The sequence below is a fragment of the Petaurus breviceps genome, unplaced genomic scaffold, assembly GCF_028583685.1.
Source record: "Petaurus breviceps papuanus isolate PSGF00001 unplaced genomic scaffold, PetGlider_PUasm1.0 90845, whole genome shotgun sequence".
NCBI classification, from domain to species: Eukaryota; Metazoa; Chordata; class Mammalia; order Diprotodontia; family Petauridae; genus Petaurus; species Petaurus breviceps.
In genome coordinates, this window is record NW_027187359.1 from 7,953,801 (window position 1) to 7,967,116 (window position 13,316).

The 13,316-nt window shown below is 41.0% G+C and overlaps 1 protein-coding gene across 6 annotated transcripts in view; it reads left to right on the forward strand.

Moving 5' to 3' along the window:
• Positions 1–13,316, forward strand: part of TRIM54 (tripartite motif containing 54) — a 42,147-nt gene that overhangs the window by 17,167 nt on the left and 11,664 nt on the right. For all 6 annotated transcript variants that reach the window (XM_069072064.1, XM_069072069.1, XM_069072068.1 and 3 more), the window contains exon 2: positions 12,279–12,451. In XM_069072064.1, the coding sequence (XP_068928165.1) occupies positions 12,279–12,451 (173 nt within the window). The remainder of the gene's footprint in view (positions 1–12,278; positions 12,452–13,316) is intronic.

The following is a 13,316-nucleotide window of genomic DNA, read 5'->3' on the forward strand; positions in this document are numbered from 1 at the left end:
TCTCTCTCTCTCTCTCTCTCTCTCTCTCTCTCTCTCTCTCTCTCTTCTCTCTCCACATAGGGCATCACACCATTACCTGCTGCTGCTCTGCCCAAAGGGAATGACAATTTTAATCTCTGAAACTTTTTTTTTTGTTTTTCTCTCTTAAAGACTAGCTTTAACCCCACTCTGCCTTTCATTGATTGGCCAACAGTAGGTCCTAGGCCAAGCCCTACTTGGTCATTGTTTGGCCCCAGATTGGTTCAAAATGAATGCAAATTACAATTGTTTCTATTTTGGTCAGAAATCTCTCAGATCTATTTTTTTTAAAGAGGCAACTCTTCACCTCATTTCTTATTAAGCCTTAATCACTGAATGAGCACTGCCCCAGTCAAACTGAGACCTTAGCTTGGAAAGACCAAGGTCACCCATTGCATTCTGGGCCATCTCCAGTTGTCCTGATCCATATCTGGCCACTGGCCTAGATGGCTCCAGAGGAGGAAGTGAGGCTGGTGACTTTGCACAGCCCTGACTCACTTAAATCCAATTTATTTGCATGTCATAGCACCACTTCCCTGATGTCATGGTTCTCTTTGAGAATGAAGGAAAAACAGCAGCAACCTTCAATAAAGCCATGGCAGCAAGTCAAACAGGAGATGCTCCAGTGTCAGACTGTGTAAATCATCTGAAATGTGTATCAAGATACCTCTCCATGGTTATTATCAGGTCAATGAATCAGCTGCTTCAATTTCCCTTAGCAGGGAGTCTCTAAACAGCATCATTCTCTTCTTCCTTTGCCTCTTAACTGGGGACCTCTAAGTTTGCTTCCAGCTCTAAATCTGCAATCTCCTACCTGTGGATTCATATCATTTCTCTCTCTGTCTCTGTCTCTGTCTCTCTCTGTCTCTGTCTCTCTCTCTCTGTGTGTCTCTCTGTCTCTCTCTCTGTCTCTCTCTCATACTCTCTGTCTCTGTCTGTCTCTCTCTCTCTCACACACACACACAAGTGCATACAATATTATCCAAACTGATCTTGCAGTTCTTAACACTCTCTGCTCCTTAGAATGCTTCATTTCTACTGAGACTCAACTCAAACACTACCTTTCCTGACCCACCCCAGCTGCTAATACTAGTGCCTTCCCCTCCTCAGATATCTTATACCTGTGAGGTATAGAGAAAACAGGGACTAGACTTAATCTCTGCACTTAGAGAACCTGGGTTTGAAAATTTTGCCTCTGACAGTTACTACCTGTGTGAACTTGAGCAAGTTATTGAACTTCCCTGTGTCTCCATTTTCTCACTTATAAAGTAAGGGCATTGGGCGAGATACCCTTTGATGCCTCTCCTGGCTCTATACATTTTGTATACATCTATATCATACTGCTTATCTCTTGTGGCTAGATCATAATCTCCCTACCTAGGACTGTTTCCACTGGTCTCTGTAGCCTGAGTACCTGGCACATAGATGTCAGTTGATGGACTCTTTCTCAGAGCATCTAATAACCTCTTCCTCTGAGAAAGATAACTTCAAATTTGTTCCTTACCTCTAAGTATTCAATGGTTTTTCTTTTCTTTATCCTTTGTGACATTCCACCCTTCAGCTTCTCAAGAAACATCTAGATTTTCCTCTGGCTCTTTGAATCCTTTTTTCCATACCAAAGGCCTTCTGTTTCTATTTTATTTCATTTTTAAGGAACACACTTTGTTGTCCCTGAAAACCTGAAGTGTGGAGAATTTCTCCACATTTTTCACCTCTTCTAGGACGGAAACTAACTTCTTTCAAGCATTAAGTTGGCTGAAATACAAATATCACAAACAATACAAATCACTGCCAAATTCACCCTGCTCTCTATACTTGCTGGTAGTTTGTACCTTTTTATCATTGCTTTACTCCCTTTTCTTGCTCTTATTTCCCTTTTAATAACTTGAGGGTCACATCCAGCTTCTTTTCCCACAACTCAATAAATTCTTAATAGGTTTAACTAATCTCTTTTATTTATTGTTCTTACTAATCTAGTTTTGGGGCAGCTAGGATAGGCAATACATAGAATGCTGGGCTTGAAGACTCATCTTTATAAGTTCAAATCTGGTCTCAGACACTCCCTAGTTCCTGGGCAGACCCTGGACAAGTCACTTAACCCTGTTTGCTTCAGTTCCTCATTTGGAAAAATGAGCTAGAGAGGGAAATGACAAACTGCTCCAGTGCTTCTGCTAAGAAAACCCCCAAAAGGGGTGTCTAAGAATGGTCTGAGGATCAAGGATGCACCAATCTATTCAGCTGAAGGAGAATAAAATGAAAAAAAAATTTGAAAGTGGTAGTGGAAGGGGATAGATGTTATTTAGTGAAGGCTGGACAGTCTATTTGCTGTGGAAAAGTTGGTGACAGGGTAACTAGATGTGAGATTGCTGAGTGCTGCCTTAGGATGGAAAGTGAAGGAAGCAAGCTCTTGATAGGAATGAAAAAGTTGGGATCTTGAGATCATACACTTGGAGCTGGAAGGCAACTGTAGAGACCATTTAGTCCAAACCCATACAATTTGTAGATGGGAAAACTAAGTCTAAAAGAGGTTAAATATTGCCCAAGATCACACAGAGTAAGGCAGTGACAGAGCTGAGATTTTTACTCTCATCTTCTCACTCCAAATCCTGTGCCCCTTTCACAGTACCATGCCCATGCTACTTGGAAAAGATGGATTCTCTACCTAATTACTGTATCCCAATGGGCTTCCCTTTCTATGGACATTGGTCAAGCCAGGACAATATAGTAAATTAAGCCAACACACTGCTCCTGCTTTCTTTTTCAGTCTCTCTTACAAGGCTTTTGTGTTACCCCAGCTAGTCTTATTTTCCAGAGAAAAGATTTTGTATACACTTTTTATGTCAAGTCATTATAGACTAAATGTTTCTCTCCCATGCTACACTCCCTTCTTTTTACTGATCCTAAACTTTGGAAAATACCTTGGTTAGGCAAATAGAATTCCACTAGTATTTGAAACTTAGTGGAGATAGTCTCTGCCCTAATAACTAAGATCACCTAGACTAATAGATGCTATAATGGAAAAACCATTGAACTTGAAATCACAGGAGCCAAGTGCAAATCCTGTTTCAGTCACTTACTGTCTGTGTGACCTTGGGCAAGACACCTCCCTTCTTTTGGCCCCCAAGTTTCCTAGTCTGTAAAATGATGATGTTGAATTAGATGAACTTTAAAGTAGCCTCCTGATCTAAATCTATGATTGCATGATAATCTCAAAGGAATGAAGAGTTAGAGCAATGAATGAGGTAGAGAATTAGCACTAAGTAACATTATATCAAAAGCAGGCCCAAGATATAGAGTATTTAATATAAATATGGTGAACAGTAAGGAAAATATGTTAGTCATTCCAAGTATCAGTTAACAAGGCAGCTGGTCTCTTTCCATCAATGACTCATTTTTTCACAAATAAACTTCCCTGAGACACTAGTGTATAAATTCCTACCAGAGAAACTTTGTTTCTGTTTGATTGTCTTAATAAAACATGGAATTCCTTTATTATTCTTGATGCTACCTGGTCCTTTCACAATTAAAGTATAGGAAATTATTTTCTTCCATGTTCTCCCAACATCCCTCCTGACTTTAGAATCCAGCTTTTGCCCAGTTTGGTCTTCAAAATGCATGAACAATGACGCTCAAGTACACATATATGTACACACACGTAGACTATATACTGTATTGTGTATATAAGTAGTCGATGACATTTGTTCCTTACATATCTTATTGCTCTATCCAGAAATTGCCAAGAACTGACATAAAGGGGAAGCTATGGGTGGGAATCTATACGTCAAGGGTTTCAGCTGTGATAGTATCACTGATGCTCCTATCATGCTAGAAACATTGGAAAGGCAGGTTCAATATGAGGAGGTGGGAGAGATGAGGAGCCAGTTCACTACTACCCAGCACCCAAACACCCTAAGTCTAGGTATGCTCACCACTTCCATAATGTGAGTGAAGGAGGAAAACCGCCAATTCAGTGTCTAAGATGTAGTTGGAATTGGGCTAGTAAGAAGTGTCTCTTAGGCTCCGTACATGCAGCTCTCAAGGTCCTTCAGAAGGGTAGATTGGTTTGCTAGCTATTAGTCCCTACCTCCCCATCCCTCTATGCACACATATCAATTGTTAAAGGTTTACTTTCTGTAGGGGTAAGTTATAGGGGAGGTTGATCAGGAAGTTGCTTCAACAACTTGAGAGAGTTCCTCCAATCAACTCAGTGAGCTTACAGGGCAGTGAACCTCTGAAGCATCCAATGAGTACCTCCTCCAAAGAATGTGGGCTTGTTTATTAGCACTTTGTTGAAAGGACAGGGATAGCTTTTTGGTTTCCAGGGTATAAGACTACCCTATTGATCAGTGATGTCAAACTCAGAGATGTTGCATGTTGACTTAGAAAACCATAAATTAGTATTATCTATTATATTGTATTTTTTTATAGGACAGCTAGGTAGCACAGTGGATAGAGCACTAGGCTTGGAATCAGGAAGATCTGAGGTCAAAACCAGCTCAGATACCTACTAGCTGTGTGACTTTGGGCAAGTCACTTAACCCCTATTTGCCTCAGTTCAACTGTAAAATGGGGACATAGTGGAGAAGAAGATGGCAAACCACTCATTCCCATATCTTTGCCAAGAAAATCCCACAGACAAGTCCATGGGGTCACAAAGAGTTGGACCTGACTGAATAAAATAACAACACTGAATTTTTATTTTGTTAAGTATTTCCAAATTATATCTTAATCTAGTTCTCACTAGGGAGTTTTGAGATGGACTTGTGGGAGGAGGTAATAAGTTTGACATCTCTATTATAGATGATTGGGTGGATGGCACTTAGGAAGGCCAACTCTAGTTGAAGGGATGACTCCAGTCTATAAAAGAGAGCCAACAGACCAATTTCACTTCTTCCCTTCCCTACTCTTCCTACCATCTTCCTTGTTCAGGGTATCATGATAGCTGAAAGATGGAATGACTGAGGAAAACAGAAGTTCAATCTTCCAAGCTTATCAATTTATTAAGTGATGCATGCCAAGAGCCTAACAAATCAGGACCATACCTTCTCAGCTTAGGCCTGGACCCTGAATACAGGGGGAGACAGACTTTTATTTATTAAAAACAATAAAAATAAGGCCAATTAATTAAAAGGAAGCAACACAACATTAGAAAACCTGATTTCTAATTGGAGGAAAGATTAGACACTTTCCAAGTTGTGAGGCAGACAGTTAACAAGTACAATTCCCTGAATTCAGAAAAGACTCTATGCCACTCATCCCAAGTGTCTGTAAACAATCAAAGGAATATAGAAATAATAACTGATTGATCAGTATGGGGCCAGTTTTCAGATAAGACATATGGGTTGTTTGAGACAACAATTGTGAGAAAACTCCTTGCATCAATCTTTGGATCTAACTGGGTTTCTAATTAGATCTTAGATCTAATCTAAGGTCAGCTTAACCTAGTAGGTCCTTGGTTAAAAGTCTCTAAGCATCAGGGAGAGGTGGTCCAGTTTCCCAGTCATTGAGGGTTAGGTTCAAACGATGCAATATGATTTTCTCCCAATTTCCACAATTAAATAATTTTTTCTCACAAGACAAAAATTGGACTAGACCCATAATTGAATAGAAACTAAGCTAGCTCTAGAATTGAGTAACAAGATGAAGTCAGTGTTTTTCACCCAATTCTCCCAATTAACAGTTGCTGTCCCAATCCCCCCAATTCCCTCAGTATAGACCAAAGAGCAGCAGAACCATGTCCTGGAAAGGATGGTGTAGTATGCACGGGCATTGTCCTCCCTCTAAGAACTGGAGTGGCTACCTTGGGCACAAACTCATGGGAATTAATGTACTTATTCACAGCTTTCTGAACAGAGGTCAGTTACCTTAGAATGGACCTCCCCAGTCTCCAGAAATGGTAGCTGCTGGGATAATATGAAAATTTGTAAAAAAAAATTTTTTTCATTTTCAATATTAACTTCCATAAGCTTTTGAGTTTTCAGTTTTCTCCCCTTCCCTCCCCTCCCCCATCCTAAAGACGACATGCAATCTGATATAGGGTCTACACATACATTTGTATTAAACATATTTTTACATTAGTCATGTTGTAAAGAAGTATTAGAACCAATGGGAGGAACCACAAGAAAGAAGAAACAAAACCAAACCAAAAAAAAGAGAGCAAATAGTATGTTTCAGTTTGCATTCAAACTCCAAAGTTTCTTTCTCTGGATGTGGATAGCATTTTCCCTCATGAGTCTTTTGGAGTTGTCTTAGATCCTTGCACTGCTGAGAAGAGCCAAGTCTATGAAAGTTAGTCATAGCATAATGTTGCTGTTACTTGTGCACAATGTTCTCTGGGTTCTGCTCACTTCACTCAGCATCAGTTCATGTAAGTCTTTCCAGGTTTTTCTGAAGTCCACCTGCTTGTCATTTCTTATAATACAATAGTATTCCATTATATTCATACACAACAACTTGTTCAGTTATTCCCCAAATGATGGGCATTCCTTCAATTTCCAGTTCTTGGCCACCACAAAAAGAGCTGCTATAAATAGTTTTGTACATGTGGGTCCTTTCCCCATTTTTATCATTTCTTTGGGTTACAGACCTAGAAGTGGTATTGCTAGGTAGTATGAAAATTTCTTTTTTTTTTTTTAGGGCAATTGGGGTTAAGTGACTTGCCCAAAGTCACATGGCTAGTAAGTGTGTCAAGCGTCTAAGGCCGGATTTGAACTCAGATTCTCCTGACTCCAGGGCTGGTGCTCTATTCACTGCACCACCTAGCCTCCCCTGTATGAAAATTTCTTGAAGAAGCACATGGCAAAGGTAGACATATGTTGCCCATGTGGTTTAAGAGGAGAGTTCATGGACAATGTTTCTGAAATCCTGTCTCCTAGGTAGAAGAGGAAGGAGTTTCCTCAGACAGAATCTAACCAAGAAGGTGAGGGAGATTTCTGGGAATGCATCTGCCTTAGGTCTTGACTCAAGAGTAAGTCAAGAGGAATCAGGCTCTTACTTCCTAGGAAATAACTCTGGCTAGAAGGCAATGTTTCTATCTACTGTTCTCTGGCTCCAAATAGAACATGACTAATCCCTACTGCATATGATGATCCTTCAAATATTTGTAGGTAGCTGTAATGACCCCCATGAGTCTCCTCTTCCTCAGGCTAAGAATTCTTCAGCTAATCCTCATCTGGCTTGAACTCGAATCTTTCACCATTCTGACTGTCCTCCTCTGAATACTCTCTAACTGATCAATGTCCTTTCTAAATTGTGGTGCCTAGAATAGGACATGACCCTCCAGATGTGGTCTGGGATAGGGCAGAATAGAGAGGGCCTGCTGCCTCCCTAGTTTGGGAAGCTACACCTCTCTTACTGCAGTCTAAGATTGCATCAGTTTTCTGGCTGCTATAGCACCCTGATGACTCACATTAAGCTTGAAGTCTCTCTTCAAGAGACTACTGCTTATTTGGCCTAAGAGGACAGATTCAGGACCATGGCATAGAGGTTCAGAGAGGCAATTTTAGGATGGATGTAACAGAGAACTTTCTTATGATGAAAGCTTTCCAAAAGTGGAATGGTTTGCCTCTAGGGTTAGTGGGTTCCCTTCATCACACAGGGACTGGATGACCAACCAGTCATAGTGACATGGAAGGATAAATGGTATCTAAGGTTCCTTATAGCTCTGAGGTTCTGTGGTTCAGAGAAACTTAAATAGTCTGAAACAAATGCCACCTCTTGTGTGGTACAGTGACTGGACTCATCTTCATGAGTTCAAATCTGACTTCAGACACTTACTAGCTGTGTAACCCTGGGCAAATCATTTAACCTTGTCTGACTCAGTTTTCTCATCTGCCAAATGAGCTGGAGAAGGAAATGGCAAACCTCTCCAGTCTCTTTGCCAAGAAAATCCCAAATGGGGTCACAAACAGTGTGAAATGACTGAACAGTAACAACGTGTGGCTCTCCTTTTCCAAAGTAAACGTCTTCTATAAGAGCCTCCCTCTGGAGCCAGTCTCTGGAATCAATTTTCTCTCTGCTTTTGAGGTGTTGAATTTAAAACGAATATCCCATAAGTGACCCTTTTATCACCAGAGTATTGCTACTCTACTTAACCTAGCATGAACTACATCCCTCAAGCTAAAGCTAGGAGTAAGAGAAACTTTTAAAAATCAAAAGGTTTACTTTGAAATACATCCAATATGTTATCTGTGTAACATGACATTAGCTTTAACAAGATATAAGCGAATATATGTCCCATCTTCCTCCACAGGTTTCTGTGGTCTCTTCTCTTTCCTATTTCCCCATATTGCTAATGCTCAGAATTTCCTCTGCTTTTCTTTTTCCTGAATTTATTTCTCAGAACTACTCAGTTTCACTAGTACACATCTTTTCCATAGATCTGGCTTTTATTAATATTCTTGGCATCATGGCAGAGAAGCCAGAGTGCTGGATTTGGAGTCAAGAAGGTCTGTGCTTGAACTTTGCTTCTTCTACATACTATCTGTGTGACTTTGGGCAAATTATTTAACTTCTCTTAAGTCTCCGTTTCTGTATATGTAAAAGAGTGATAATAATTAACTATACTATTAAACTTTACAGGGTTGTTGGGAGTCTCAGATTAAATAGTGTATATTTATGTTGTGACCCAGGGCTTCCCAAAACTCTGGGCTCACACAGACCAGGTCCAACCCTGGAGACTGATTATCAGAAAGCTGATGTCTCTCTGGCTTGTTATTCCCACTCCAAAATTATACTGTAGGGAAATATTCAAAATAAAGCTCACTTCGTAGTTTCCTCAAATGGGGGTAATAGGAGCCTCAGCTCCTGCACAAATACTCAATGTACAATATGGGCACTGGGTATTTGGCAGCCTTTGCTGACCACCCACTACCACCCACCGCCCATCCCCTGCCCAGTAAATAAGATACAAAGGACCCACAGGTGTTCATGAACAGATACTGAAATATACTACCTCCCAAAAGGTAAGTTCTGAACAAGAACTTGACTTCACATGGGACCTGCCCTGACTGAGCATCTCATTACAGATAATAGCAGGTAGGGTAGGCAAGGTTCAGATCTCCTTTTCCCCTGCCCTCAACAACATGACACCAGAGCTGCAGGTGTAGGGAGGTCCTCTTCCTTGTCCAAGAAGCACATTGCAGAAGAGATCTCGTCTCTCCCGTACACTAGTGTTCAAATGTGTGAACTTGGGGCCTCTCAGAAGTGGGGTTACCTGCGAGACAACCCCAAAGCTGGTGCTTCCCAGAAAATCTAGCCCCTCTCTAGCTAGAAGGCTAGATTACCGGATGACAGCCATCAGTCAATAAGAATGTATTAAGTGCTAACCATATGTGCCAGGCTGTGCTACACTCTAGGGATACAAAAAAAAAAGGCAAAACATGGCCACTGCCCCTCAAGAAGCTCACGATTTAATGGGGACAACGCAGATTTTAGACATTTATATGCATATTTATGTGTATATACACACCCAATAACGATAACCCCCCAGATAAATAAAAGACAAAGGACTCGGGGCATCTATGAACAGATACTGAAACATACTCTCTCCCAGAAGGTAAATACACTGAACAAGAATACATATTAATATATAATCCTACAGAAGACATATAATTATATAGAATATAGAATCCTAATATATATTACATAATTGTACATTGCCTTTGTTTCTGGAGGGGGAGATTTTGAGTAGATATTGATCTGTCTATCTACGAAGTACAGTTATCCCTTCCACATCACAACTTTCTCCATCATGGTTTTGATATATCAGAATACAAAATTAAATGGGAATTTTTTGGAAGTTTTGTGGAAGCTGCAGATGACACACAAAGACCAACAGACATCACAGAGCCTATGACCAAATACTTAACCTAAATTTTACAAAAAGGTGCTGTAAACACCCCATAAAAGAAAAAAGACTTTTTCTCTGATATTAAGAGAAGGCCAAAAAATTTATTTGGATTTTTCTGGTTGCAGGAGTGTTAACTGTAAATTTCAGCCATTAGCTAGGTGAGGAGGTGGGGAACCAGTAAATGCTACCTAGGAAATTCAAAATCCTCCTTCTTCTCTACAAAAAGTTAGGGATCAAGAACAATTGAACTCTCCATTCAGGTCTCACACAAAAGGCATGTCTACAATTCTCATGTATATCTACTGTAAGTTGTTCCTGGGAGTAGGGAAAGACAAGTCCCTTCCCTCCTTACAAAGGTCTATTCTGCTGAGCTCTCAAACCTGGAAGTCTAAGGGGGAAGGGATGGAGAATCTATAACGAGTTCTCTTTTACTGGCCACAGGGAAAGAGGCAGCTCTTCAGACAAGAGTCTAATTCCACCCCCTATCCTACTTTTAGATGCCAATCATGTTGGAGGCAGTGCCAGTCACTGGGAGCCAATCAGAGGGGTTCTCTCTCAGCGAGGTGCTAGTGTGCAAGCACTTCCTGGGAAGTGTCCTTTAAAAACTCCCAGACTTGCAATGACTAAGACCTATATTGCACAAGCCCCATAACCTCATCAAGGAGCAGCTAGGTGGTGCCATAGTGCACAGAGTGCCCAGCCTGAAGCCAAGAAGACTCATCTTCTTGAGTTCAAATCCTGCTCAGACCCTTAGTACCTATGTGACCCTGGGCAAGTCACTAACCCTATTCACTTCAGTTTGCTCATCTGTAAAATAAGCTGGAGAAGGAAATGGCAAACCATTCCAATATCTTGGCCAAGAAAACCCAAAGAGTCAGCCATGACTGAACAACAACAATAATCTCATCAAATTGATGGGAGACCCCTTAGTTTGGTCAGAGGCTCTCCTCTTCAATTTCCCTTCCTTAATTAAAGCAGGTTAAAAAAAAAACAACTTTAGTGTTGTTGTTTTAGCCTCAGTCTGGTGTGAAAAGGACTCTTACCTAATCACCTCAGGCTGTATAGCTTGGATAACACCCCCATTCAGAGAGAGACGCCAGATTCAGCTCTCTACCTCAGTCTATTAGCAATTCCGAGACTCCTTACTCTCCCTGGGAGTAGACCTAGGTTGGCTAGCAAGGGACAGCAAAAGGGAAGTTACACCTTCTTGACCCATTCAGTTAGAGCTAAGGAACAGCATGCTGTCACCATAAAGGAAATAGGGTGCCTGCTTTTGGTTGACTGATCAGGACTAAAGAGTAGGAACACTCTGAGATTTACCTGCTCTGTGTTTCTCTCAGAAAATTGGCCCTTAGAAGAGGATATATTCTAATCTCCATGTGGAGAATATACATCCATGATTTCATTGTGAGGATTATAACTGCCTGATCTGCAAGAAAAACCACTGACAGAGCTCTGAGCCAATGGCATTTTATTGATGAAGTGGAACCCAGACCTTGCTCACAGTCTGAGATACCACTGGTGTCCAGGACCTTGTTTTTATAGGATTTGATACCAAAATATGCAAAAGAGGCATGGTAAATTACAGAAACTCATTGATTGATGGGCCTTGCTTTTGAGGGTCAAAGATGGCATATCAGCAAGGGGGTCACAAGTTGGATGAAGCATGGGGCATCTCCACTGACTAAGTGACCATAAATGACCATCATCAGATGATCACCTGTTCATGCTGAACAACTGAGAATGAGACAGAGGTACCAAAAGTAGGGGGACTTTCCAAAAAATCAAGGCCCCCCACCCATGCTGGGTTTGGACATGGAATTTGAGTAAAACAGGGCAGCTATATCTTTGTCAGCATTCTTGTGGTTGCACAAGTGAGCTTCATAACTTGGTAAACGAATACATTACATTAAATATTAAGGTTTCAGGCCCATTATGAAAGCCTACTTATAAGAACCATTCCTATCTAATTATCCCTATATGACTTATGTAAAATAGCAAACTGACTACTACTGATGGGAATAGAGTAGGGGTCCAGATGAATAATTTCTCACACATTACTATCTAACGGAAGTTATATTTTAATTCCCATCTTTCACAACTGTTTAGTCACTCATGAATTGACTGTAAAGTCTATGAGGACAGGGACCATGGCTTACATGTCTCTACAACTCTTCTAGCACCTGGCACAGTGCTTAGCACACAGCAGGCATTTAATAAATGATTGCTGAAAGAATAAATGAACGACTTATGAAAGCTTCTTTAGCTTATTGTCTATTCTAGCCCAGACTTTTCAGGTTCCTATGACCATCTCTGCTTCCCAAACCCTTCCATGTGTAACTGTGGTCTGATGATTTGAAGATGCTGCCCTTGATCCTCACTCCTCCTAATTTCTTTCCTCCCCCTGCAGGCTTCAAATCCTCTGTGGCAATCCCGGGGTTCCACCACGGTATCCTCAGGGGGACGGTTCCGCTGCCCATCCTGTAGGCATGAGGTTGTTCTGGACAGACATGGTGTCTATGGACTACAGCGCAACCTGCTGGTGGAAAACATCATTGACATTTACAAGCAGGAGTCTTCACGGTGAGTCCTGATTTCTCTCCCTTGCTGTTTTGTAGATTCATTCTCAGCATTTATAAAGTACCTACTGTATGCTAACATTTGTGCTAGGTCTTGAGGAAAATACAATATTTATATAAGTCCTGGTATGGACTTCACAGAATCTGGTTTAATGGAAGGTTAGCCACAAACATAGTGTTCATTCATTCATTTATTCAATAAACACTTGTTTTGCACCTACTATATGTAATACAGTGTACTAAGTTCTGGGGATACAAAAAGAGGCAAAAGACAATCCCTACTCTCAAAGAGATTACAGTCTAATGGGGGAGATGATATGCAAACAAACATACACAAAGCAAGCTATATATAAGGTTAGCAGGACATAATTAATCATGGAGAGGTGCCAGAATTATGAGGGCTGAGAAGGGCTTCGTTTAGAAGGTAGGATAGGAAGCCCAGGAGGTCAGTAGTCAGCGTCCTAGTCATGGGAGGACAGCTAGAGAAAATCCCTAGAGCCAAGACGTGGGACTGTCTTATTCATGGAATAGCCAGGAGGCCATTGTCACTGTATTAAAGAGTACATCAGGGAAGAGTGTATAAGAAGAATGAAAGGTTAGGAGGGGACTGGGATATGAAGGGCTTTGAACGTCAAACAGAAAATTTTGTATTTTATCTTAGAGGCAGTAGAAAGCCACTGGAGTTTATTGAATATGGGGACCGGGGTGACATGAATGGACCTGAGTTTTAGGAAAATCCTTTAGGGATTGAATGGAAAATAGATTAGAATGAGGAGAGACTTGAGACTGGCAGACCCACCAGCAAGCTATTGCAATAATGGGGCATGAGGTGATGAGGGCTTGCATCAGGGTAGTGGCACTGTCAGAGG